Here is a 27,814-nt window from a genome sequence, read left to right on the forward strand (position 1 = left end):
TTATATTAAATTTCTAAATTATATAAAATGAATCCTATAAGAAATTATTAAACGTTTACTTTTAAATCGGTTTTGAACATTTAGAAAGAAAGGAATTTGCTGAAATCGTGCTTAAGGTTAAATTTACACCAAGGTTGGCTTAACAATTTTCTCATTAATGGTTATACATAAAAAAATTCGGATATTTACCAAAAAAATTAGTTAGAACGAGCCTTCCCTAATTCTTTATTTTATTTATTTCTAAAAAACGAACTCGTTCTTAGCTTGAGTTTAGGAACTAGTTTACAACTAGTCAGTTTTGGCTCAATTTCTGACAAATTAGGTCAACAACGTTCAAAACTAGCAAAAACAATGCGTAAAATAAAATTAAAACAATCCTTCTAAAATTGAATACACAAGAATTATATATGAAATGAAATTGTAATTGGATAATTTAAAGAGAAAAAAAATAATTGCCAAGTTTTGCAATTTCAAGACCACTTTGAGCTCTGAATGGGATCACCTTATTTCAAGCCTGACAGAACTTGACTAAAGTACAAATGTGATGCCCTGATGTAGAAGATGGAAATAAACCCTAATCTCTAAGCAAAATAATAGGATACTCCATTCAGAGAGCGAACGGGTGCAAAACTAAGTAGATGGCATAGAAAAGAAGAAAAAATGTTTTATTGTTAAGAAAAGTGCTTATAAAATAATAGGCTTGTTTTTGGCCATAAAAATTTAGTCTAAGCCTCGAGATTTCGATAATATGTATATTGTATAGACCTTTGTTCCTTCTATGAACAAAATCTTCAGGCTTGCATATTATTTTTCTGGATGAAGCATTGAGTTAGCCGTTTTTAAAAATCGGCTCAAAACGAGCCGTTTAACAACACTAGTATAGATATCACTTGACAGCGTTTAAATTACTTTATTATTAATGATCCCCTGATCAAACCATATTATGTTTTATACCAGACTTTATTCTAGGCTCTTGACAAAATAAATATTTTAAAAGCGTGTTTCATGAATGAAAAATTATCTAAATCCAAATTAGATGTCTATCCTGCAAAAGATATTAATTGATATCTGTAAAGGTCAGAATCATATTTTTATGATTTTCCCATTTTTTAACTAACTTAATTGATATAATTTTTTTAAAAAAATGAATAAGCAGCATTTTAAAACCCAAGCCATTTTTGGCTCGTTTGGTGGAATTTACGATATATGGTTACTAATAGAACTAAAATTATCTTATTTTTATTACTTCATAATAAAAATTATGCACTATTTTATAAGTTAAAAAATTTTTTCAAAAAATTAATAAGTATAATTTTGTGTATATGATAATAAAGATTTTCATTCATTTGCTCAGATATTTAAGAATCTCATTTAATTTTATTTCTACTAATAATTTCCTTTCTACCGAATCATTAAAAAGGCTTATAAATAATCCTGCCCAATATTTGCTGGCAGTCAATTTTTACTTATTTTTATGCTAAAGGTTCTTATACAATTTGCTTGTGAAAAAGATAAAGTGAGTAGATATTCATATACTATTATGCAGATGTATACATTATATCGGCATAACATCTCATATACACATAAATTCTTCACTTTTCTGATGTGTAATCACTATGATAAATCAAATTTTCTGTACTCTTCTTCAAGCTATGATAATTATACAATATAAAAAAAACTAATCGTTATTGTGAAAATTATATACTATAAAAAACTTTATCAGTACTACAACGCCATTTTATAACTGACTCAATTTACCCAACACAACTCTAAAACTAAAATTAATAAATTTTCAACTTCAAATTTTATTGATTAAATATATTTTAAAAACTAAAAAAAGTCATCATAATTATAAAATCTAGTCCCTTTTATACTTTTGGAGATCACGAGTTTTACACGTGATTATAAAATCAGGCGACTATTTTAAATTTGATAAATATTAAACAAAATAATTTTTAAAAAAATAAATAATAATATGACAAATATGATACAAGCCAATGAGTAAATTGCTATATATTCTAGAGAATGAAATTAGTAGTTCTTCTCGACCGACTTGTTAATCTCTTTGTAACTTCAATAGAGAATATTGACTCATCGTTCGATATTACTGATATAATATTTCTTTTGCATATAAAAATGCGAGGAGGATAAATTAAATTGCAATATTTTAGTTTATGAGTATATTCATTTTTATAATGTGCATCATTTAAGGATTTAATAATGTAATTTGGTTTTAATTCTCATTGCGAAAAATTATCAAAAAAGCTTAGGCAAATTGTGTTTTTTTTTAAAAATATTTTTTGCTCTGCGCTGCCAATAGTTTCAGCATGACGATATATGGGTAAACAAACCTATTTACAGGCATTCGCTTGACTATAATGGTAGAAATCGGACATTGTGCTCCAATATGGTAATCTTTTTTATCCCCATTTACATGTTTATTTAGATTTAAAAAATTCTAATTTTTAAAATATTTTATAGATTTAAATCTATAAAATAATAATAACCATAAGTGCATGTGTAAAAAATATTTATTTTACCTTTTTTCACTTTGAGTTGCATATGAATTTGCTTGAAATGTCAATATGAGAGTATGTAATAAATTTACAAGGAGCATATTATCTTTTGATTAAACAAAACCCATTATAAATCATATATTTAAAATACGATATATTATATATATAAATAATGTATAAATAATGATAAAATTAATATTTATGTATATATAAAATATTATGTTAACAAATCGAATCTAAGAAATATAAATTTTAAAAATATCCGTTTGGGTAAAATGTGAATTTGGCGAATTTTAACGAGATTTTTTTTAAAATGTAAATCATTTATTTTATAAAAAAAAATTGTTTTACGCATATGTAAAAATGAAATAAATGAGGTGGATGATTTATATTATATTTTGTACTATCAATAAAATTTGAAAAAGGTGGGTCAAATTTTAGCCTAGCATGAATGAAAGGGTTAATCCAGTTAATAAACTGAGGTAAAATGATAAAGAGCTTTTTTAGTAATTATATATCCTTTTTCAAATCATTATGACTATAAAGCATATTAAAAACTAGGTATGGTAACCGACTGGCCCAAAAAACATAAGATCGAAGATGGCTAGATATCAAATCACCATTTTTTAGCCTTTAGCTAATCCACACGTGATAATGAAAACTAGATGTTATATTACAAGTATATTGGAATAATTACAAAAACTAATAAATTACTATTTTTTTAAAAAAAAAGAATATATATGATCTGTTATCAAATCGCCATTTTTTAGCCTTTAGCTAATCCACACGTGATAATGAAAACTAGATGTTATATTACAAGTATATTGGAATAATTACAAAAACTAATAAATTACTATTTTTTTAAAAAAAAAGAATATATATGATCTGTTATCAAATTTTTTTTTTGAAACTGATTTCTGAAAAATTGATATGATAATAGTTAGTTTTTTAAGTGAAATTCGATCCTTTTTATAATAGAATTTGCGATTTTGTTAAATATTAAAATATAATATAATAAATAATAAAGTATGGTGATTATTATTTATTTTGTTAATTGGATTCCATGTGGGTAAATTTAACTGCGACATAATGCAATACCTGAGAATATCGAAATGACCCCGGGCGATAGTAAAAGTTTATTTTATCTGGCCGTATTTTTATTATAAAGAATATGAATGTTTACCTTACATAGGTTAGTGGTCCTTGAAAAAAAATAAGTGTCCGGGTCAGTAACATTCTTATTATGTCGCAAAAAAAGTAAATATTTTTATCATATGTTCGAACGAAAAACATTTTACGCGAAAATTAAATTTAGACCTGATAAGTACCCCTTTTAACAACGCCACTGAAATAAATAGTTTAGGTTATCTCAAAATAATTTAACTTCTAAAAATAAGATATTCTAACGTTAAAAAAAAATTCTAGATAATTTTTAATAAAAGAATTATTATATTGCTTGTAAATTTATTTATAATTTAATTCATTTTTTTTATCTATTTAAATTTTTTTTTTTTAGAATTTTCAATAAAATTTAAAATTAACTTTTTAATTATATTAAAAATAATTAAATATAAACTATTCTTTTTTTGTTGCTTTTACATCTGACATTTTTTAAAAAAAATTTATATTTCATATTTTTTTAGCTGATATTTTTCGAATTTTAAAAAATATAAAAACCTTTTGAAATTTAAAAATAAATAAATAATTATAATAATTAAATCTCGTATAAAATTAAATCGCGTTTCACGTTCATAAATGCAAGAGGAATATTATGAAGCTCGTAAATGAAGGTTTTTTTACTTCTAAGAGTAAAAAAAAGAAAATGTAAATTATGAAAAATATTAAGGATCTAGTTCATTCCATACCTTTATTTAAAGTCGAAGAAAACCCCGAGGTTGCCAGGAATAATAATGTTCCTTTGAACGGAAATCCTAAGAAAGATAATTCCGACGATCATGGTAAAAAAAAAGAAGTCTTATTTATTTAAAATTAATTTACGATTAAATTAATGCACTAACTTGTGTATATTTTTGAAATTCAACCTGGTGTATTTTTTATTTTGATTTGGGTCGAGCCAAAGAAAATTAAATTACTAGGTTCTGTTTTGTTTTAACAAACAAAGTAAGAATGTGACACAGAATAGAGGCAGTATAATTTATTCAGATGTATTTATGGAAAATTCATAAACAATGATATGGCAAAAAACACTATAAGGGAGATTGGGGATATTTCAAGTCTAAGGTTTTTGCAAGTTGCAATCCCTGGTGATTTTTACCCTCTAAAAAAATAATCTTTAAAATGCTGCAATTTTTCCAAATATATAATAATAGAGGTTTTAATATCTAATAAAAACCATAGTTTTAAACCCTATCAAATATATATCAGAGATCCACAGATGCGTAAATTATAGGCCAAACCCGGATTTTTTAAAAAAAGTTAAGCACATTTTTTTTGGCCAGCCCGGATTTTTGACTTTAATTATTTTACCCGACCCTGAATCTTTAAATTTTTTTATTATTTTTGAATAATTTTGCAAATTGTTTTCAAAACCAAAAATATTAGAGTATATGAATTGTTAAATGCTCCATTTTCAGCATTTCCCCAACTGATTAATTTATTAATATAATTTTTATTTAAATTGATAAAAAATTTCAGTCTGTAAATTTTAATAGCCCACATCGGATCTTTTAAAATTTATAATAGGGCCAAAAATTATAATTTGATTTTTTTTTTTAAAATTATTTTTTACCAGGGTGTCGAATTGTTATGTTATAAGGGTTTAGTTCCATTCTAGTTTTTTGGTTAACATTTTTAACTATCTAATTCCTATTTTCTGAACATATATAGATTCGTACCGGTTTGTATAGCGGTTCTTTTCGGTTTGCTCCTATTTTTAATAAGTTTTGGATATTTTAAAAGAATCATAGTATATATTTTTATTAATTGACCCATAATTATCTAATAAAAAAAATAAAATAAAAAAAAATATAATTTCTTTATTTTATTATAAAATATGAATATTATAAGTAATAAATATAACATCAACAATATTTAAACTGTTTTGTACATTTTTTTAAAATGTTAATATACATAAATATAAATTTAAAAACCATAACTGGTTTAAATTGGTTAAAATGAATTTGTGACAATTCAATTCTCTCTTTTTTAAAGCATATATTATAATGTAGCTTACGGATAAGGCTTGAAAAATTATGATTTATTACGGTTTCGATTCGGTTTGATAACCCTCATTCTCACAAACGACAACGACCTCATGTATAGACACAAACTTGCCCGGGCAATGTTGTGCTCATACTTTCTTCTTATTATTTCAGAAAAAATTTAAATTAGGGTTAAAATAAAAACCCCCTTTTTAAAAAATATATTATAAATGTAAAAGTGAATATGGGGAACAAAATTAAATAATATTTGTAGTGATAATAAATGAATGAACGAAAAAATGAATTTCAAATAGTTTTGTTTTATTACTGTTCTCATTTTAGCGCTCGTATGATCCCATATCTCGCTTAATATATATAACCATGCAATCTTCTTGCTTATTTATTATCTGTTATATATAATTATTTAGTTTTCGAATCTCAATTGATTTAAAAAAATAAATTATATATTGCTCTACTAACTGCAAAAGTCAAAACATTAATGTCATACTAATCAGCTGGTAAAGATAATATACTAAATAACAAGGTGATTCTGATGTTCGATCATTATTTTCATTTGTAGTAGGTGGTAGGTAGGTGTAAGTTATCTCTAATTTTATGATTTAATTTGAAAACTGTATAAAACTTGTATTATTTTTTAAATAAAGGAAGGTATTTTCAATGCCAAAGATTTATTTAAAATAAGGTAAGACAATTTTTGAATGAGAATTATAAAGAAGAGTTGATCGGGATTTTAGTAAAAAATCAAGTAATTTTTCAACCAATCATAAAAGGAAACACAACTCTCCCATTAAAACTTACCTACCATATCGATAATAATGATCTAAAGCTCTCTGGCATTATATCATATACTGTGAATCATGTAGAAATGCTGGACAAGCTGCAATTTTTGTGATAAGGGTTATGGACTTTATATAATTTATCTTCAATTTAATTATGTAAAAATTGACTGCATTCCTGTTTAATTTAACTAATAAGCTTTGATTGCTCGTTCAATATGAACTCTAAATAAAATATTATATCTGGGAGATCTGCAGAAGAAAATAGCATTTTAAAGCCCGAACTGGATTTAAAATTCCTTTTATAGCCCCGTCTAAAATAAAATTTAAACCAGCACGAGCAGTGTTTTTTTTATTTTTAGCCCTGATGTGGTTTTTAATTTAGTCATTATAAATAATTTTGACCTTTTTGCAATTGGTTTCAAAAAGGCAAATAAATTTTGTGTAGGTGAAGTGAATACAGACCGGTTGACCTTCACTAATTTAAAGATATGCTAAAATTATTGCAATAATATACTTAATTTTGTCATTTAAACTAGAGCATTAGAGTGAGCACAAAATGAGCATTTCAAAAGCAGTTGCAAAAGCAAATAATGCATTTCAAATAGTATCATGCAAATTGGTTAAATTACCGCTTGGAGTTAAAAACCATTTTAAAAACGCAAACTGGTTTGCTTTTAGTATTATTTTTATTCACTCATTTTGCACGTTGGTCTACCACCCTTTCCGTAAGAACTCGGTAATTTTCGCAAAATAGTCGTGTTACATATATAAGAATAATAGGGGGGGGGGGGGGGGTCACTAAAAATCCTTTCTCTTAGTTGTTTAATTAATTGTAAAAAAAATAATTTATCATATAAATGGAATATTTTAAAATTATTGTAGCAGAGATAATACAATATACAAAAACCTATTCTTTTTTATAACTTAGTTAAATTTTAGATCGATAATAATAATAATAAGGCCTTAATTTAAACAAGGGGCTACGTTTTTTTAATTTAAAAAATACGGTAAAACGCAAGCTCAATTTGTGGGCGCTATTAAACAGTTTCTTAAATTAAGGCTCTAGATTCTTAAGTGTTCAAATAAGATAGTTTAATTTTGCTGTATTTATTGATTGATAATATATATACTCTATTCTCTCTAACAATATTCCTAACTAAATATAATCAAAATGCTTATAAAACTTGTATAATATTTTTAAGATTTGTTTACAGCAATTCTCCTATTATATTAATTTTGAATTACCTATTTCCTTAATCATATAAAAAGTAGCAAGAAACAGGGCTTATTTAAAATTTATTGCTAATGTCTATTGCTTATAAGTTTAGCATAATTAATATTCTCAGCTCACAGATTTTAGATAAAATAAATGATGAGTAAATTTGTCGGCAGATAAAACTTATACCGTTTGAATGCAGGCTATCGTTCTTTACTTGACTATATTCATGAGATTGAGTTATTCGTACATATATAAATATATTTTTAAAATATAATATTTACCACCATTCCTTCAGACAAAGATGACATTGCTTCTAAAAATATGAAAAAGCCGGATCCTGCAGATTTAGTTAGGTTACAGTCATTCTCCGCGGATATAGTTAGGTTACAGTCATTCTCGGATGACACCGAAATATACGAAAGACCCTATTCCAATTACGGCACATCCAATTATGACAAAGATAAGACTGATATTTCCTCAACAGATTCGCCTGAAAAAGGAAACGAATCGCCCACGTCTTCATCTCCGGGCTCTGCAATATCGCCTTCTAATAATCTATCGCTTACCAAAATCTCACATACTATCACGCCCTTAGAAGATAAGCACGAAAAAAATATTTTAAATGACCTAAAGATATCTATGAGTAAAATCGTGGACCAAGTTATCACAACGGAAAAAGGTGTGAGTATGTTTATATCCGCTCTAACTGTTTTTTTAGGCTTAATAAATAAAATATTAAACCGAAATAAAGGAAAAATATTTGATACTCAAATTAAGAGATATTTTATTTGATGAAAATTGTTTTTCTTTTGTCTAAAATTTTAATAATTAACTTTCTTAGAACCTCTCCCCCACCCTATGCACCTCACAAATTCAGGAATATTTAAAATTTGTACTAGGTTCAAATTTATATAAATAAATGAACATAGTTTTAAAAGAAAATCTAAAGCAAAACACATTTTCGAAGTATAGAAAAAAAGGCTGAAGACGAAGAAGACGTAACATTCGGTGGTTTAGAAGGGTTTGACAAACTTGACATGTCTAAGGACCCGTGGCACCAATACTTTAAATTTTTATTTTGTCATTTTGGTATTCTTTGTTTGCTGGTTAGCTATACGATAGCTGGAGCATTTGTATTCGTCGCTTTAGAACACCCTTACGAAAGAGATGTTAAATTTAATAGCAGACTCAAAATATTGGAAAAGGAGAAAGAGATTTACGAATTATTCAGGAAGAGTAACCTTATTTCAAGCACATCAACATTGAAAGAAACAAAATTAGGTTCCACTGCTTCAAGTTTTGTTGATACTTATGACCCTAATCTTTCGCAAAAACGAATAGGTAATGGTTTTAATAAAGATTACGAATCCAAGCCTGATTATCATAACTCCAAAAAGTTTAAGAGGCAGGTTAAAAAGAATGACACTAAATTTGTCGTGAGAACGAGAAATCCCTTTGATAATACATTAATATCCGCACTCGATGATTGGGCTCTGAACGATTCTATCAAAAAAATAAACATTTCAACTAAATTGACGGAATATGCCACTTTGCTATTGAATAATGCCAAACATTTTGAAATACAAAATCACATAATAGTTATGAAACCCTTTCAATGGACACTTACCAAGGCCATGTTTTTCTCAGCCACTGTGATAAGTACCATAGGTAAATGTTTAATTAATAGATTTTTGCGTAGTGAATAAATTATAATAAAAAGTTTATTAGTAGGGGAAGGGGGGGGGGGGTATAAATCAGTATAGAAAATAGGAAATATTGTTCTATATCTTAATTATCTGATGATTTTTAGTTTACACAATTAGAAAGGGAAAGTTTTTTTTAATAGTAGTATTTATTAAGAAAATGATTATATTAAATCAATAAAAAAAATATTATAAATGATGACATAACAAAAAATCAGAGCTGTTTACCTAAAAATGAATCTAGATACATATACATTGTCTAAAAACGTACCTAGCTACAGATACATTTTTTCTATATAATCTTATTCTACTTATGTAAGGTGTGCAAAATGCTTAATTTAGGATTCTATTGATAAAATTCAAATTTCGAAGTGAGCTTGAGCTAAATAAATTGATTGAGCTGATCCTATAACAAATATATAATTAAAATAATGATTGTTAGATTTTAATAATTCATATACGGAATATATAATTAAATGATTATAAATAATTGTTATTTTAATAATAAAACATTCTCAAAATTTTTATCATTATGGTACCCCAGTTTATCAGTAAAGACATTTTTAGCCATATACTCCTCACACCTGACAGCAGAGTGGTTGATTTAATAATAACTTTATATTGGTATAATCATTAAATATATTAAAATCTCGTGGCCCTCATTTTTAAAAATATTATTCAAAATTTGATGTGTGTCAACTTATATCAATGTTTATATAATCTAAGGGGTGTCCAAAAAAAATATTATTACTAAATATTTGATTTCATTTGAGAGATTGTCTAGAATTATTGACCTAAAATTTATGATATATATTTTTTTAAATAAATATTAATTATAATATAAAATTTACCATGTTGTGTCATTTGCGTAATATACAATTTGTTCGGTTTGTTCTTGCAGTGAAATAAACCAGGATATATTAAATAATTTCAAACATATTATTTGCATGGCCTGGCCCACTTTTGAAAAAGAAAAATTTCTGTCCGACCTAGATTTTAAATATATTTCATTTTTTTTAAATTTTAGATAATAATATGTTTAAAATATTAGGTTTTGATAGGCCCAGCCCGGTTATATTTAAAAAATTAAAATGCAGCCCTGCCCATGTACACGGGCTGGGCCTGCAGGTCTCTGATATTTAATAACAAAAAATGTAAAATAAAATCATATGAAAATATATGTAAAAATAGATATAGATACCTCTAAAGTATTTAGTTATATACAGATATTTTTATAAAAGTGTATCTTTATACCAATACCATCTTTTTGTATCTAGATACTTTAACAATTCTATAAAATATGTTTGAAATCAATATCCTGAAACAATGCTAATATATAATGCTCACTATAAATTTTTCATTCCAAATCATTCTTCAGGTTATGGAAATATAACCCCAGAAACTTTGTATGGCCGAATATTTTGCATGATCTACGCAGTATTCGGTATCCCTCTTCTTCTACTAGTCGTCGCCGATTTGGGTACCCTGTTTGCTAAACTAATCCACTTTTTATGGGTAAAGTTCTCATCGACAGTCGAAAAAAATGCCGTAAGTGTCCTGCGTATGGGTAACAATGAATTGCGGAAAATCACCAAGAGGATAAAGGTACCCAAAAGGAATCTCAAATTACCGATATACGCTGCCTTGTTGTTAATGGGACTATATATGGCTGCCGGAGCTGGTTCCTTTTTGTTGTGGGAAGATTGGACCTTTTTCGACTCATTTTATTTCGTTTTTATCACCATGACAACCATAGGTTTATAGCGTAATATTATAATAACATACTTAATTTTACCATTATATCGCCCTTTATCCATATTAATAAGATGATCATTGTAGATATATTATATGGTTTATAAGGTAAATTTATAGAAAGGGTACTTATGTTTATAGATGCAAAACTTTAGAGGAAACGATTATCCCCTAAACCAGGTTTGTTAAAATGAAATTTATTTTTGAATTAATGATAATTTATTTTAAAATAATTTCCAGACTCAATTTCTCTAAAAACTTCTTTTCTCAAACCCCCTACACTTGAAATCTTTTATTGTTGTTTTAAAATTTAAATAACAATTTCATCTTTTGAATCAATTTTTAAAAAAAATAGGATTTGGAGATATAGTTCCAGTGCACACAAATTATTTGCTCCTCATGATGGTATATATCTTGGTAGGGTTAGCCACTATGACTACCTGTGTCGAATTAGTCATACATACATACCTAGACAAGTTGAAAGAGCTAAGAAATCGGGTAAAATTCGTGACCGAAAAGACCGAAGAGACACTGAGAAACGAAACGCTAAAAAAATATTTGCAAAACCCAGAAATTATGAATCGAGTTAAAAAGATAAAGCTCAACAAGGCTAAGAAGGAAAGAAAGAAGACAAGAGTAGATTCCCAGACACCGGAACCCACCCCATCCCCTGAAATCATGATGGATAATGTGTAAAATGTGGGGAATTTTAAATGTAAAATTGTTATTATAGCTAAAAACTGTATTTTCATCTCATGAATACATTGATTATGCTAAATATAATAAAAGATTGGTAACTTTTTTTATAGTGTGACAATATAAAGGACTAATGTTAAGCTTAAGTAACTTGAAAGATTGAGATTTCATATCTTCATTTTGTAAGAAAAATAATATTAATTAATAATGTAAGAGTATAAGTTTTAAAATAATATGCTATTATAACCATATTTTTTTATAAAGTAAAGATTTTATTTCACCTTCTAAAAGCTCAAAAATTTGAAAAAATTTATTAAATATTATTATATTAAATATAAATACCTATATAATATAAATACAAGATAAAACATAAACAAACGTAGGAATCAGTTTTACAATAGTGAGCATGCTCAGAAGTAATTATATTTAAATCCGGGCAATTTAAACAAATTTACAAATAATTTATGATGAAGCTCATTATTGACAATCTAAGTGTTCATGGCCTTTTATATTTCAAGGATAGAATGGCTCTTTGATGATTAAGAAACGAATTGTGTGACCAGAGAGACGAGGAAAAATTTTCGTTCATATTTTGTTTGTACATACGCATAGCCTAATTATTAATTTTATATTAAAAATTATAAAACTTTTTCTCAATATAGTAAAAAGATCAACTACTTAAAAATAAAAGCTTTAAATGTAAATATGTGCATATAATATCACCTTGTTGAGTGCAATATGTTACTTTGGTCGACACATAACAATATTGTATAAAACTCGATAGATCAAAAATAATTGATCTTATTTGCTTGTCGCCCAAAACACATATATTATCTAGGTTAGATACATGTGACATAATATATAATCCGATAAGCTTAAAATTATTATTTTTTCATTGTGACTTTTTATCGATAAGAGATAACGTTTCTAACTAGCATTTAAAATTGTTTAGGTCTAAGTAAATATTCAAAAAATATTTGATAACTTACAAAAGCAAATTATTATAAAAAATTAATTTTTTTATAATAAGACATGCTAAAAACATCTGCCTAGTCTTTATTATGTATATTACCAAATTATTCCATGCCATCGTTATGATTTCTTGTGAAGTTTTTAGTTTATCGTTCTCATCCTAAAATAAATAAATAAATTTAATGAAATAAATTCAATTTCTTTCTTTCTCTTTATCTGATCGAAATCAAATATTTCATATAATATATTTTTACAAAATAGAATAGTCATTTTTGTTTAAAATTTAAAATCGTAATTTTTTGTGCTTTCAAGACAAATTCAAAATATTCGTTGAAAAAAATTTTAAATATTGAATTATGAATTCAACTGGTCACAAGGCAAATTATCTGCCAAATCGGGTGGTTTAGACTTCTTCCCACTTACCCTTCTAGGGTTATCATTCTTTTTATAATCCAGATACAAACAACTCAATGATCTCAGATTTTATATCCCTCATCGAATTTGTTGACACAACAAAAGATGGGAGGCCAACTCACTCCCAAACACTCCTTTCCCATAAATTAACACCTACAAAAACCATTTCATACCATTTATACACAACTTTCAAACAACCATATCTGTCAATCCAGCTAAACTGTATACAACTTTTCCAATCAAAAGATAGTGGCCACAAATGGCCAGAAGCACTACCTAGTGGTAAACTTGGTAATCTCTTATCAGATGAAAAATTGAGAGTTGCTATCGGTTTACGCTTAGGGTGTGACATCCTCTAGCTTCACACTTGTGTCAAATGTAATACCCCAGTAGATTCGAAAGGCAGATGGTGTGAATTGTTTAAATAGTCAAGGTAAACATCAAGACAACACTTCCATAAATCATGTCATCAACAAATGTTTAACAGCCTCTCACATACCTAACCATCTTGAGCCTACCAACTACCCCCCCCCCCCCCGCAGATGGAATAAGACCTGACGGAATAACTTCAATTCATTAGATCTTTAATATGAAATTATATTTGTGTCTCATCTTTTCCTTCTAACACCAACATAAATTTCTTAACCCAAGCCGAAACAAGAAACAATAAAAAATACAAAGATCTCAACAATATTATATTTACCCAATAGTCATCTCCACAAATGGCCTAAAACATATTTTAAAAACCCTAGGCCTCAAAATAAGACATCTCACAACTAGGCTAAGGAATTCCTCCCCTTATCAGAAAAAAAATTGAACTAGAAATATTCAGACATAATTATTGCTCCTTTTGGGAACAGTTGATATTTTTAATTAATTATATTATAATATTTATTTATTTTAAATTTTATAGCTTTTTAAACAGCTTTATATATATATATAAAGATAATAAAAATACAAAAAATAAATTAAAAAATAAGCAAATTTAATTATATTTTTCTTTCCAAATAAATTCGGGTGGTGTGGGAAGGAACAAATAATTTATATGTTGCGCCTGGCTAGGTGGAAATAGATGATTTCAGGTTCTAAAAAGTAAAGCATTACCATTACTCTTACCTTGTGATAAATAAAACGCGTTACTCGCTATTCGAAAAAAAATAGCGCGTTACTCGTTACTTAAAAAATACTAAATATATATTAATTTTCTCTCTTTTTATTTATTTTTTTTCCCATAGATAAATAAATTATACAAAAATTAATTAGTTCATTTTGTAATTATTTTTTTATTTATTTTTAACAATTGATTTCAAAACTTTGATCAGAACGATTGTGCTTAACATTCGTTCAACTTGCGCAGAAAATGGGAGTTTGTATTATATTTAATAAATAAAAAATTTAATTGGAGGAATTTATTTAAAATATTTAAAGAATGATCATTATTTTAAAAACGAATTATTACATCATCTTCACAAAAATCTTCATTCAGACCCTCATTAATTTTTCTTATTTTTATTAGAATTTAATGTGAATTCATATTTCTATATTTAAATATTTCCTTAGATTTGCATTGCTGGACATAGAGGTTGAAATATTTGAATTAGAGCAGAATCTACATTTACAAAAGATGTAGTGCCCTTAATTTTCTTTATTTGTGTAATAAATGTTGCCATGGCAGAAATCATTTTCACCTGAAGAAATAAGTACTAGATATATTATTTATAAAATAAATTATAATATTAGGGAATATAAATTAACATACCTTGATTGATTCAATATTAATTAAATTATCAATATTGACTGTATAAAATTCAACACCAAAAATATAATAAATAAAATAAAGAACTTTGGTAGTTGATCAGAATTAAAAACTAATTATTTATAAAATTTTAAAAACATATAATAAAATATAATATATATCTTTAATATTTTTTAAGAGTAACGAGTAATGTTTTGGGTTACTGTTACTCAAAAAAAACGCGGTACCTTTACCATTTGAAACAAGTAACGAATGGCGTTCCTTTTCCTCGAAAAAGGTAACGTTGTTAGTAATGACGTTACTTTACAGCGCTAATTCTTGTATTATTGATTTCGCAAATATTTAATTATTAATTCATATCCTTCAAAAGTATAAAATTATTTTTTTAATTCACCGTCAACTCTTTAATAATGGCATCTTTATCATCTTGTGACGAACTTCCATTTGGTTGTTTTTTGTCTTCTAATATATCGATTATCTTATTTTTTTTAAATATAATGACAATTGAATATAGTTTTTATGATTTAAGGTTGTTGAAACTAGAGAAGATGATACTAAATTAGGTATGGGAAGTTCCTGATCATCATTAATGAAAATAGAATATGACAACGAAGTTGATTTATTAATTAATTTACACTTAAATATTATCTTGATTCTTACAAGTAAGATATCTGGATTAAGGTTTATTATAAGGGATATTTATACAAGTTTTAAACCTTTTTAGCCTTTTCTAGGTGAGAACTATAAAATTTTTCCATTTCATCTTTTTCGGCCTTTACTTTTAAGATTTCCCTTTTAAATTCAAGTACAGAGTTGTCATTTAAAGGCGCTAGAATATAAATAAGAGAGAGAGAAAAAAAATGAATATAAATCCAATCAAAAAAGGTTTAAAAAATTTAATAAGGTATGTCGCCGGCTCACTGCAAACCGTATAATCGGACATTTCAAAATTTGTTCGAGGCAAAAGAATTTTAATTGCTATTAATATTAGAATCTCATCTTATTTATAAATTTTAAAAAACGCCTATTGTTTATTTAATATTATGAGCTGTTGGTACATGATTAATTTCTGAAAAAGTCAAATAAAGGAATTGTGGTGCAGCGGCATATTTTTATAGAATATTAATTAATCTTTTTTTTACTTTTGTTAGCACCATTGGTAACGATATCAGATAGTCTATGAAAGGAATAATAATGCGCTATATAATAAAAAGGTAAGATATAAAACGTACTCAATTCTTTCAATGGGTGATGGCTCAGTAGAATTTGATAAACTATTTGAAACAGTGTCCTTACCTTGACAAAATAAATATTCAATATAATGAAGACATTTTTAAAAAAAATATAGTATTAGAATCAAAAAGAATGTAGGAAAATCTTACCTAAGCACAGATTTAAGTAGTCGTTTTCGTCTTTCAACTTTTTAATTTCTGCCATGAGATTCTATGGCGAATTTTTTTTTATAAGATTAATCAAATATTTTGGATTTTAATATTGAAAATTATATATTTATTTTCTTTCTTTCTAAAATATGCTATATTTAAATAACCTGTGTATGAGTTTCGATTTTGGAAAAATTATCTTGTAAATCTATTTTTTCGACCATGACTTTCTCCAATCTTTGTTTTTCGAATTCCTGCAAATTTAGAATTTCCCTATGCTTAAATTTTAGGGAGTCTAGTTCATTTTTCAATGTACTCAATTTTCTTTTATCCTTTTTTATTTATTTTTTTTAAATGGGTTATATAATTTTATAGCATGAAATATCATTTAATTTATTGATATATTGGAAGAATGGCAGTATTATATTAGGATTATTGTGTTATTATTCGCCGTGGTATGTTGTTTCTTGTTGCCTGGGGAAAACTTAATATTTAATTATATTCCTCTAAAATATTATATATTTTTAAAGGCTAGGTATTAGTTCTACTAGTTTCTGCAAAATAACATAAAATTATTTTTATCAAAAAATAATTTTAATTTTAAAAAATCCAGTAATTATCATTTAATTATATTATATATACACATATATAGTAAATATTTGATAGAAGTCCTAAATACAGCATCGTTATGGAGGAGCAGCATTCTCAGAAAGCCTAAAATATTTTATAATTTGAAAGTTTAGAGCTGCCAAATGATAAAAGCTGATAAAGTCAGTGCCTTAAAAAAGATTTGATACTTACAGAGAACGTTTAGGAATTTGGCAAATTTAAAAGTGTTGAATTTTATCAAATAAATATTACGTCATCCCTTTCCGCTAAATTTTTGTTTAATTCAGCATTTTTTTCTTCCAGTATATCGACCCTATTGGTAAACGATAAGGCATCTTATAAAATGTGATTCGATAAATATTCGATTATTAATTTTTATAATGGAAATATTTAATAAGTGAAATATCTTGCAATAAATAGTTTAAAAATTGAAAACTAAAGTGTCATCTTAATCTCTTTGGGTCCATCCCTCCCTGCCAAAATCTTATTAAAATGTTTCTATTCATGGACTATATCAGCCAAAGTTTAACCATTTTTGACTGGGCAAAATTGGGTAAATTCTCTATTTTTAGCCGGCTCAACCTAGTTCTTAGTCAAAAACTAGCACTCCACCTACAGTATGTTGTTTAAAATATAGATCAACTTTAAAAAGCGCAGAAATAAATTAACTAGCGTCTCACTGCTTATCGGATTTCGGCATTCATCGGTAGAATAGTATACAAAATATTTATTTTAAAGAAAAAAATTCAAATAAAACATATTAAAATATAATCTTTTTTATTATTATTTTTGAATTCTTTTTTTAAAAAAATATGCTAATATTTTTTAAAAAACAGCATTTATATTGAAAAAATAATAAATAAATGTTACCCAGCTTTTTTTTATAAGTGTCAATGGTAGATTCGTATTTCGGCTACATTAAAAAAATAATCAAAAATTTTTTTTTTAAATATTGCAATAAATTTCTTTTGTTTATAAATAATATATATAAATTAGAGTCCTGTAAGGAGTCTTCCACCAGACCTTGCCGGCCTAGGGTTCCCTCAGGCAGAGCCTAGGCAAAATAAATTATCCTTTCAATGTTTTATAAAATACTTTTCTATATGCAAATACAAAAATTTCATTATTTTTCATCTTATTCGGAAAGGACTTTCAAAAAGTTGGGCTAGATTAGTCGAACAATTAATATGGAACTTTAACAGGCAGTACTAAAAAGTCCATTTATCTCTACTAGAGGTCTGCAAAAAATGATAAACCCGACAGGAGGGTAGATCTAGGGGACAGGGAAAAAAATTCATTAAGAGACAGAGTTGGAAAGTATAAATAATGGCGATTTTTTAAAACCAATTATATAACCAACAATTGTTATTGTATAATAAATCTGCAAACTTCTAAAAAAAATTTTTAATCTCGTTATTTTCTCGGAAGGAATTACTGACTGAGAAAGTCGATTCCGGTTAAAATATAATCCCTAGACTGTATAACCGCAAAAATAATAAAGTAGAATAAACTATTACTCTAAAAAAATTAAGAGCAATACCGTGAAAACATTATATACATTTCCCTTTCATGAAATCAAACTCTTAGGGAATGAGCCATCAAGGCCAGCGTGAGCCTATATGAGATGGCTAGATTTCAATAATATTTATTAATAAGTATTATATAAAATTGTTTAAAAAGAGAATAAAACTATGATTTTGCGGAAAATGGATCATTAATGTATTCTCGGTCATATTGGTAATGTTTTTGCGGTAATCGAACCATAAATGGCATGTTACAATTTTCAGGTAGATACAAAAATTTTGATTTAAATACAAATGGATAATTTGTAAAACTTTGTTTTATTTATATTGTAACTTTACATAATATATTATTTAAGCTGGGAAAATAATCGATATTTTGGTTAACTTTTTAATAAATATAGTAATTTTTCTTTACCTGTTACTAATGTCATAAGATGATCAAATTTTAAATGTATTTGTTAATTCTCAACATACATTTATTGTATGTTTTTTTAAAGTTAAAAGTTTGTTGACAATTTTTTAAAAATAGGGCTAGATTAGTGACCAAACCTTATATTGGTCTCAATATTGTTTTTAAAATATTGGTATATTAATACTATCCTAGTAGGCATAATTCTTCCTGAGATTAGGGTCATCCTATCTGGTCTAGTTTGAATAAGGATAAAAGATAGAATATTACAGCATAATCAAGGTCAAAGTAAATTCTTCGTTTAAGATTAGAACTAGATTGTTTCTAGCCATTTATAACCCAGATGGTTTGAAGTTGGATTCAAAAATTGAGTTAAATTCGAAAGTGTAATTTTCATTGCTCGCCGGAGGAATAATGTTTTAAGATAATGAGTATTCCTTCAAGACCGCTTCTCAAATTTAAATATATAACGGAAGGCGATTATACTAAGATATATAGGTTAGTGTGAATCTAAACCGCTGAATAAATGGCTTGCATCTATGGAAGAAAAAAATATTTTTAGGATAAATTTTGAGTATTTTTTTTAGATTAATTTTTAGGTCAAAATTATGTCAGAGTACATTAAAATGTGGGATGAGTGAAATATTTTTAAAATTTTGAGCACAAAGGGAATATTTTTAAATAAAAATCTTGATAGGTCCACTTTCAAAGGATTAAATTATACGATTCCATCATCTCAAAATTAAATAACCGATTTTTCAGGGCGTGAACCAATGTAGATAAAACTCGCTTTGCCAATAATTAACAGGGGTATAGTTTGAATTGAAGTAAGAATATAATTCACATTTATTCAAATCTAGGGATAGACCCTTGACAGAGGTTAGTTGATTTATAATGGCTGGCACCTTCCTTATTCCGGGAGGGCTTCCTTTAATTGTATTTTCGTCCATAATGGTCAAAATGGACGACATTATTAATAGGATTTTTTTATGCTGGTAATTATTCTATTTATGCATTTATTTAATATATCAGATAAATTCAAGTAATATTTTAACAATATTTAAGATATAATCTTAATTTACAACTATTAAAAACAATCAAAAAAGTGGACAAATTTACGATCATAGCTATGCAAATCGTTATTTCGAGGTAAAGGCCGAGGTAGGGAAGACAGGAACTAAATGCCAATGGCTCATAACTCTTCACCCTGACATAGAGGGTTCAATTTAGAAAAAATATGCATTTTTATACTCTCCTTAGAGTGCTACAGGGTCAGCCCATGGGTAGGAGCATAATCAAAAAACCAACCCACCCCCCGAAAAATACTAATCTTATGTTTCCTCCTATGAATATTTTGCATTCATTATATAAAAGCTTGGGATTACTTTTTTTGTATAAACCTTAACATTTCAGAACCTGGCATAAATTTTGATTAAATTAAGGCATTATTTTTTGTCAAAAATTTTAAGACTCAAGAGGGGTTAATCAAAAATATTTACGACATGCATTGGAAAATATAACTACATAATCTTTTCAATTTAAACCTTCTTTTTCACAAGGTGAAAAAGTTATGAGCGACTGCGGTTTTACCCCACTTATTTTTTAGCCTCGATCTCCCCTTATATAACATTCTTTTGAAATTATATTTATAAAAAAAAATTACAATTTTTTCTGCCAGGTGCCGTAAAACGTCCAATTCATCTTTGTATTTGTGAGCTTGGGATGACGAAACTAAGAGATCCTCATTCTTTAAAAAAAAATTCAAATAAAATGATTTAAAATTTATTTCGCTATAGCCGAATAAATGCTCCTTTTTTTACTTTTTTCATGAGCTCCAAGTTTTCTTTCTTGACCAAATTTAGTTGTATCTCACAATCGTCACGAACTTTTTTAAAAAAAAATAAACATATCAAAATAAATTTTTAAATAAAATCAATTCTTTCTTCTTTCAGTCCTTTCTTTCAGTGGGAGGAAGAGGGGTTCGTTTTGCAAAGAATAATATATTTAAGATTTTTTACATTTTCAAAGTATGCCTCGCCTAAATCAACAACTTGGTAATAGTAATAATTAAATTAAACAGCGATTAAATATTATACAACAGATAACTATTAGTGTTGGTAAAAAGTTCTATTCGGGTTGATTGACATAAAGGGTTGGACTATTTGCCAAATCTCAAGGCTTACATAATATTATTTTGGCTAAAATCTTAATCGGACTGTTTTTAAAAATCGACCCAAATCGGGCTTTTTAACAACTCTGATAACTATATATAATCATATATAAGAACCATTCTCCAATCTGTAAACATCCTCCCTAAGGGAATTTATCTGTTTCGCCATAGAATCGTATTTTTGAGATTTGTATATTTCATTTTCTTCGTCACTGGAGGGCACCGTCAAATTGTCAATTGACGCGCCAAGTCTAGACAAACTTTTGTACGCAGAGTTAGGACCCTGCGTGGCGTTTCTGTATAAATTTTGATTTTCGATCAGCAAATTGCATTTTTCTTCGTTAATAAGTGTCAACTTTAATTGGTGCGAGAGAAATAATTAAACAGTTTTATAATAATTAAATATATGGGCTAACTAAGAAAGGAATTAATGATGTGTAGAATTTAAAAGTAAAAAAATAGAGTATCGTTAAAAACGCAATGCCATTAAGTTTATATACCTTGTCCAACATTTCTTGACACCTACCTTCGCTCTCTTCTTTGTCGATCTTTAGCCGAAATACTTCTTGTTCTAAGTGTTTAACCTTATAAATAAAAATATATATTTAAAAAAATTGTCACCTTTTTAAAGATAGGATCTATAAACAGTAATTATTTATACTATATAATGTATATCGAAATAGCCCCTATATATAGTTTTATAACTATATTCTAAAGATAATGAATCGTGACTAGCAACTTTCAATTCTATTTACCAAAATATTTATTTAAATTACAAATTTTAAATTATTAAAACAGAATCATCCTCGAATCAGAGCCTCTCTAGATGTTATACGAATCATCAAAATGTTTATTTAGAGCACGCTTATCTCTTAACTATCAGTAATCTAAATATCAGGGCTCAACTTTAAAAAACGGATATTTTTTTATGATATATTTTCAAAATAACTCTTTTTTAAGGTATTTTCTAAAAGGATTCATGGGGCTCGAGCTCCTGAGCTCCCTTAGTAATGCTACTGTTAACTATAGTTAGTAATTGGGCGATTTTTAACTGTTTTCGAAAAAAATATAGCTTAACTTTGAGGAAAGTATAATAAATTAACTCTTGCCTCAATGCTCATCGGATTTTCTTTGGCATACGCAGTCATTACCCTACTGTACTCTTAACATTAACAATTGTAATATTCATATGCTATTTATTAAGCATAGTTATAATATACTATATATTTGTAAAAATAATAAACAAATTAATACTTGAGTTGATTGAGTATCACCTATAGGAGATAAGATTGGAGTAGGTTGCTGTTCTTTTAAATCCAACTTTAACAAAAAAATAATTAATAAAATAATTGAGCGTATAATTAATGTTATACTTGAGTAATTGCATCCATTATGACTTCTTGGCAAGATTTTTCCATTTGTAAAATTTTTTGGATGTACACTGCGTGAATAAAATAATGAAGATTTTTATTTTATTTTTTTTTAAAAAGAAACCAAATAAAACGAAATTAGAGTATAAATATTTTCTTTTTTTATCTTCTTCTTTTCTTTATCTTTCTTTCTTTCTTTATTCTCTACTTCATGTAAAATAAAAACCTTGCTTGTTTTCGCAGTTGACGGCGCAACCCAAAATTAGCTGCAAAAACTTTCCTACCATATCATCAAATTCGCTTTCACCTTTACAAAAAAAAATGAAATTTAACGATTTTTTTACCCTTCTTAATGAAATAATTTCATATCAGGGAACCCGGTTAAGCTCGTTTTTAATTTATCCTTGAACCGAACCCATCTAATATAAAAGACATTTACTAGTTAAAATAAATCAATAAAATATACTAAACAAAAAAAATTTGATAGTTTATAAAAACTAAAGATGCAATTATACTTATTATATTTGAAAATTTAAAATAAAAACGTTTAATTCATCAACTTAAATATTTAATAATTTTTCTCGTGGAAACCAATTTAGGTTTATAGGGAACTTTATTATTTAATTCAAATTTTATCTAGTGGCATAAACGTGTCAATGATTTTCCTATGCGAATTTTTTCGCCATAAATTTTATTGGAGGCTTTTAGGTACAATTATTGTAGACCTTTGGCTATATTATATTTTTATAAAAATAATCTTGGGTTTTAATCTTTTTTTTTTATAAAAATGCCCTTTTTCTAAAAATTTTGAATTGTCCTCCTTATTTTAATTTTTCTTTCGAATTTTTCTTTATAATGATATGACGTATACATTTTTGGGAAAGAAGGGAGAGGGAAGGGGAAGTTTGTAAGCTTAAAATGATAACGAGTTATTATTAAATTTGAAATATATGATTTTTACCGGAAAATTTTCTTACATATGTAGAGTATATGGTACCCTATGTATTTTAGAAAATATTCACAACAAGCATTATATTTTTAAATTTTATAGGAATTAAAAAAATTAAGAGTATTTCAACATATCACGGCGAAATTGCGTGAAACTCACAGGGTAGTTTACTCCATACATGTTGGAATACATTTCCGATAAAATTAGATTTTTCAAAATTTTAAAATCGCTCTAAGTATAGAATTTTAAATTGAAAAATTCCTTTCTTATTTAAAATAGAACTTAAAAGTTAGAATAATAAATTTAAAATATATATGTGTTATCGTTACTGTGTTTTTTCCGGCAATGTGTAATTTTTTCAATTTTATATCATTTTTTGAAACATTTTTTTAAAATCTGATTTTACCGGACCTATCCTATGAAATTTAGACAATTTTGCTACGAATATAATTTGTATTCATTTATCTATAATATAAATTTAAAATGACTCAAGTTATAAGGAAAAATTTCCTACAATTCATAGGATAGGTATTCTAAACATGTTGGAATATATTTCCGGTAAAATCAGATTTTAAAACTTAAAAAAATGTAATTAGCCATCATAAATGAGGTATTAATAAATTAAATTTTATTAAATTTTATAAATTTATTAATACAAATTAAATATTTCATATCATATTTAAAAAAGTGATTTAAAGTTGATAAAATAACATATCACCTGAAAAACAAATTCAAGCTAACATAAAAAAATTTTTTACCGTAAGCATTTATGTCCGGTATGCATCTTTGATTTAAACGAATATTCAAAATCTTTTTTAAAAATAAATTTATTTTTTTTCATATTTTTAATCATAAAATTAAAAAAAATGAATAAGGAGATTATATATACCTGATTGTAATAGAATATCATTTCTTTTAAGACTATGTTTAAATTTGTGATCTGAATAATATTTATAAGTTAATATAATTATAAATTTCGGTCAAAAAAACAAACATGATTAAAGATTTAATTAATTAATCAATAGGGTGTGTAATTATTTTCATTATGAATTTTTATAAAAAATTTAATTCACAATTTTCCTAGATTCGTAGATTCGGAAGAGAAAACAAATTATCTTTTTTAATCCTCAAAATGAGACATTAAGTAAAATCAATAAGACTAAAAATTCATTTGAACCAATTATTCATAATCGGAAACAATAATATTCAAAAACAAATTGAATTTGGAATTTTTTCCAACACCTACTTTCTGGACATCCTTTATATGTGGTCATGGAGCTTCTTTACCAAATTGGACAATTTTTTTTTTTCATTATAATTTTGCGTGAATATAAAGTTGACTAAGGAACACCATCAGGCCTATTTTTTTTAAAACATTAGTCCGCCCCAGCCCGATTTCCAATTACTTGTCTGACCGGCTCAGAATTTATTTAAATAATAGAAATTAATTTTTTTTTCAATAGTTTTAACCGGCTAGATTTTTTATTTTGGCCAAAATATAAGACACAAGCCTAAAGATGTTGTAATAGATGTCCAAACATTTTTATCTTTGAGCATAATCATAATATTCTTGGCTAAAATACTGAAGGGGTTTTTAAAAATTGAGCCGTTTAACAACACTAATTGAACATAATCGAGTTTTTTGATCATTCTAAAAACAAATAAGAATATTGGCACCTTGTTTCTTGCAAAAATTATAAAATATATCTATTCAAAATTTAAACCAGCTTCGCATGGCGTTAATAAAGGAAAAGTAAGAAAGATTAAATATTTTTTAAACTTTATAATCCGTGTGATTGGAACATAATTCGGGTGTTATAAGATGTTGCGTGAAGTAGATTGGGTCACTTAATAATAAAATATTTTCAAAAAAATTATCATAGCATTTATTCATAATACATCTGCTTCAGAATTTGATATAATGCGTTTCCATCTGCAAGGGTTTTGAGATTTTGAGCAGAGTCATTAAGTAAAAGTGATTGCGCCTTATAAATACATTTTTAAAAAATAAAAAAAATTACTAAAATGTATTATAATCCATTAAAGTTTTTTTTAAAAAAAGACGTAAATGGTTACTATCAAATTAAAATCATTAGTAGTATATGATTTTGGTAGAGGGGGGGATTTTGGGTGGAATTTTTAGCCATAGATTTAATGGGATAATTTTTGACCACTATCTTTGAAGGCTTTTGGCCTGATTACATTTTATAAAAATAATAATTTAGGATTCACACTTTTTTTAAGAAAAACTTATTTTCCCAAAAATTTCGTCATGATTTTAAAAATTTTATTTGTTTTTAAATCATAATGAATTCATTTTTGTGAAGAAGTAAGCAGGATGGCAGGATAGGGGATGTAGGGAGATTTTTTTTGCTAAAAATGATATTCATAAAAACAAATTAATTTGCAAAATCAAAAATAATATTTATGGTAAATATTAATAAATTGGGATATATTTTTTAAACTCTTTACCTATAATACGACAACTTTTTTAAAAATTGAAGCAAATAATATCTATAAAAAGGTCACATTTTATTTAGAGGATTTTGCAAGACAAATCAACAAATTTTTTGATTTTTAATTTGACTCTCTCAGATTTATAAAAAAAATCAATCATATAATAGAGTTAAATTAATACATATATAAAATCAACAATTATTTAAGGATAATCCATTCCATATTTATCATTATTTGATAGAGATATCAAAAAAAATATTAGGCCAGTACTAAACCAGATCTAATTTTTATAACCAGCAGGAAAAATATTTAATTAAATAAAAATAAAATAAATATGCCAACAAAATATAAATATCATAAATCTCCAATTTATAAAAAATATATGCTCTCTTATTTTTTGGTATTTTAAGTTCATCAATTTTAAATTTAAACAAGACAACATAAAAAAATTAATTTTTTAAAAAAAGAATCAAGTAAATTGGCCATGAACAGGTTATTAATAAAAGCAACTACTGGAAGATGATACATCTCTCTTATTCTATCTTTTAAAAATATTGATAATGGGGTAATAGGGTAATTTAATATAATTCAATTATGGTGTTTAGCTAAAATAAATTAAATTTAAATATAATATTGGCTGCTTTGAAACCCCTTGTATCTGACATATTCCAATATAAATAATTGAGTTTAGCAGGAAGTTATATATAATTCTATATATATTTTTTTTTAATTTGAGCCTCTTTAATAAGGGATTCCTAGTTTAGTGATATAAAATTTTTTCTATATTTTAAATTTTTTTAAAAAAATATTAATATTAAAATTTTATAATCTTGAAAAGTTATACATGATTCTATATTTATTTTTATAAATTTGATTCTTTTAAAGGGAATTCTTATAGTCAAGAAAATAGTGTTTTTTTTAATATCATTTAAAAGTTAATTTTAAAATTTTTGGAAACATTTATCTATTTTAGTGATTTTACAATAACCCATAATTTGAAAGGATTCGTATTTCAATCATGAAAAAAAATATGATTTTTTTAAACTATTTTATAAGTTTTTATTTAAAAAAAACATTTTCTAATTATAGAGCTAGACAGAAATTGAATATTTTTATATAATATGTGCTTCTTTATAAGGGGATTCTTATTTTAATCATGCCTTATTATGTATGATGTCACAAAAGGCAGCATGAATTTTTATTTTAGGCTAATAATAAATGTTAAAATATATAAAATGAAAGTTTAAAATTTTAAAGGTATATTTTCTATTAGCAGTAAATTTTCTAAATGGTCAATACAGAAAATAGTTTGTCCATAATAGAAAATATTTTAATATAAATTGCAGAGATCCTCATTAGCTTAAGGCGATCAAGATAAGGAAGTGGTTATGTCACCATTCAGGTTTAATTGTATCTTTATATTTAAACATCTATAGATTAGATAGTTTAAAAATAACTGTATCTTCCTTAGGGACAGGGGTTATACATAATATATACAAGTATCATGAAAAATTCAAAAAGATACATGATACAAGGTGAAATTGCTCAAATTTTCATAAAAAAATATACCCATTTCAACAAAGTTGAATTGTAATCCTTTTTCCCCATATGTTTATAGAATGAGTGAATGAAATTTCTAGGTTTCTTGATAGATATAAATAGCCATATATATTTTTAAAAAATATTGATTAGATAAAAGGCCGGTACTATATAAACGTACACCTAGTATCTTTTAAATAAACATTTACTTTCAAGCCCAAATATTGGATGGAGAGGGGTAGGGGGAAGTACATATAAATAATATTCAAATTGATTGATTTCTATAATATTTTTTATAATTTATTTAATTTAATTTAAATGCTTGCCAGCTGTAACATGTCCACCCTTTATACGCCCAGTGTTCATTTCTTCATGGTCCCTATGAAGTTGAAATTTACGATTCTCGGATTCATTCCA

General features: G+C 26.2%; 2 protein-coding genes across 4 annotated transcripts; one reads left to right on the plus strand and one right to left on the minus strand.

Moving 5' to 3' along the window:
* Positions 1-4,168: 4,168 nt before the first annotated feature.
* On the plus strand, positions 4,169-11,940 carry LOC135927746 (uncharacterized). Of its 2 annotated transcripts, XM_065463902.1 has the most exons (6): positions 4,169-4,474; positions 7,992-8,375; positions 8,538-8,595; positions 8,646-9,364; positions 10,778-11,155; positions 11,507-11,940. In XM_065463902.1, exons 1-6 carry the CDS (start codon positions 4,348-4,350, stop codon positions 11,845-11,847), a joined length of 2,007 nt encoding a protein of 668 aa, XP_065319974.1. In that variant the 5' UTR covers positions 4,169-4,347; the 3' UTR covers positions 11,848-11,940. The 2 variants fall into 2 exon arrangements, with proteins under 2 accessions (XP_065319974.1, XP_065319975.1); XM_065463903.1 differs by lacking the exon at positions 8,538-8,595 and having other exon boundaries at positions 4,173-4,474; positions 8,669-9,364.
* Positions 11,941-12,219: 279 nt separating this feature from the next.
* Positions 12,220-27,469, minus strand: LOC135928002 (protein Hook homolog 3-like). 2 transcript variants are annotated; one of them, XM_065464306.1, is made up of 22 exons: positions 27,428-27,469; positions 25,301-25,386; positions 25,182-25,248; positions 24,291-24,341; positions 24,160-24,211; positions 22,679-22,759; positions 22,456-22,523; positions 22,337-22,402; positions 21,583-21,666; positions 21,200-21,437; positions 20,733-20,797; positions 20,576-20,659; positions 17,851-17,893; positions 17,233-17,315; positions 16,539-16,703; positions 16,372-16,432; positions 16,222-16,285; positions 16,132-16,166; positions 15,706-15,818; positions 15,384-15,467; positions 12,920-12,979; positions 12,220-12,460 (listed from the first exon to the last, which is right to left on the minus strand). In XM_065464306.1, the coding sequence occupies exons 1-22, from the start codon at positions 27,464-27,466 to the stop codon at positions 12,344-12,346; spliced, it is 1,806 nt and encodes a 601-aa protein (XP_065320378.1). In that variant the 5' UTR covers positions 27,467-27,469; the 3' UTR covers positions 12,220-12,343. The 2 variants fall into 2 exon arrangements, with proteins under 2 accessions (XP_065320378.1, XP_065320379.1); XM_065464307.1 differs by lacking the exon at positions 24,291-24,341.
* Between the last annotated feature and the right edge of the window lie 345 nt (positions 27,470-27,814).

This window comes from Gordionus sp. m RMFG-2023, chromosome 4, assembly GCF_954871325.1.
Source record: "Gordionus sp. m RMFG-2023 chromosome 4, tfGorSpeb1-WG-v2, whole genome shotgun sequence".
In the NCBI taxonomy this organism is placed as follows: Eukaryota; Metazoa; Nematomorpha; class Gordioida; order Chordodea; family Parachordodidae; genus Gordionus; species Gordionus sp. m RMFG-2023.

Excerpts from the sequence above, each read along its gene's own strand:
- LOC135927746 (XM_065463902.1), top strand. The coding sequence starts at position 4,348 with ATGAAAAATATTAAGGATCTAGTTCATTCCATACCTTTATTTAAAGTC. Across the intron at positions 4,475-7,991 it reads AGATAATTCCGACGATCATG|ACAAAGATGACATTGCTTCT; the intron begins GTAAAAAAAAAG and ends CCATTCCTTCAG. Across the intron at positions 9,365-10,777 it reads CACTGTGATAAGTACCATAG|GTTATGGAAATATAACCCCA; the intron begins GTAAATGTTTAA and ends ATCATTCTTCAG.
- LOC135928002 (XM_065464306.1), bottom strand. The coding sequence starts at position 27,466 with ATGGGGAAAAAGGATTACAATTCAACTTTGTTGAAATGG. Across the intron at positions 17,316-17,850 it reads CACTTATAAAAAAAAGCTGG|ATGCCTTATCGTTTACCAAT; the intron begins GTAACATTTATT and ends ACATTTTATAAG. Across the intron at positions 16,286-16,371 it reads CTACTTAAATCTGTGCTTAG|GTAAGGACACTGTTTCAAAT; the intron begins GTAAGATTTTCC and ends TATTTTGTCAAG.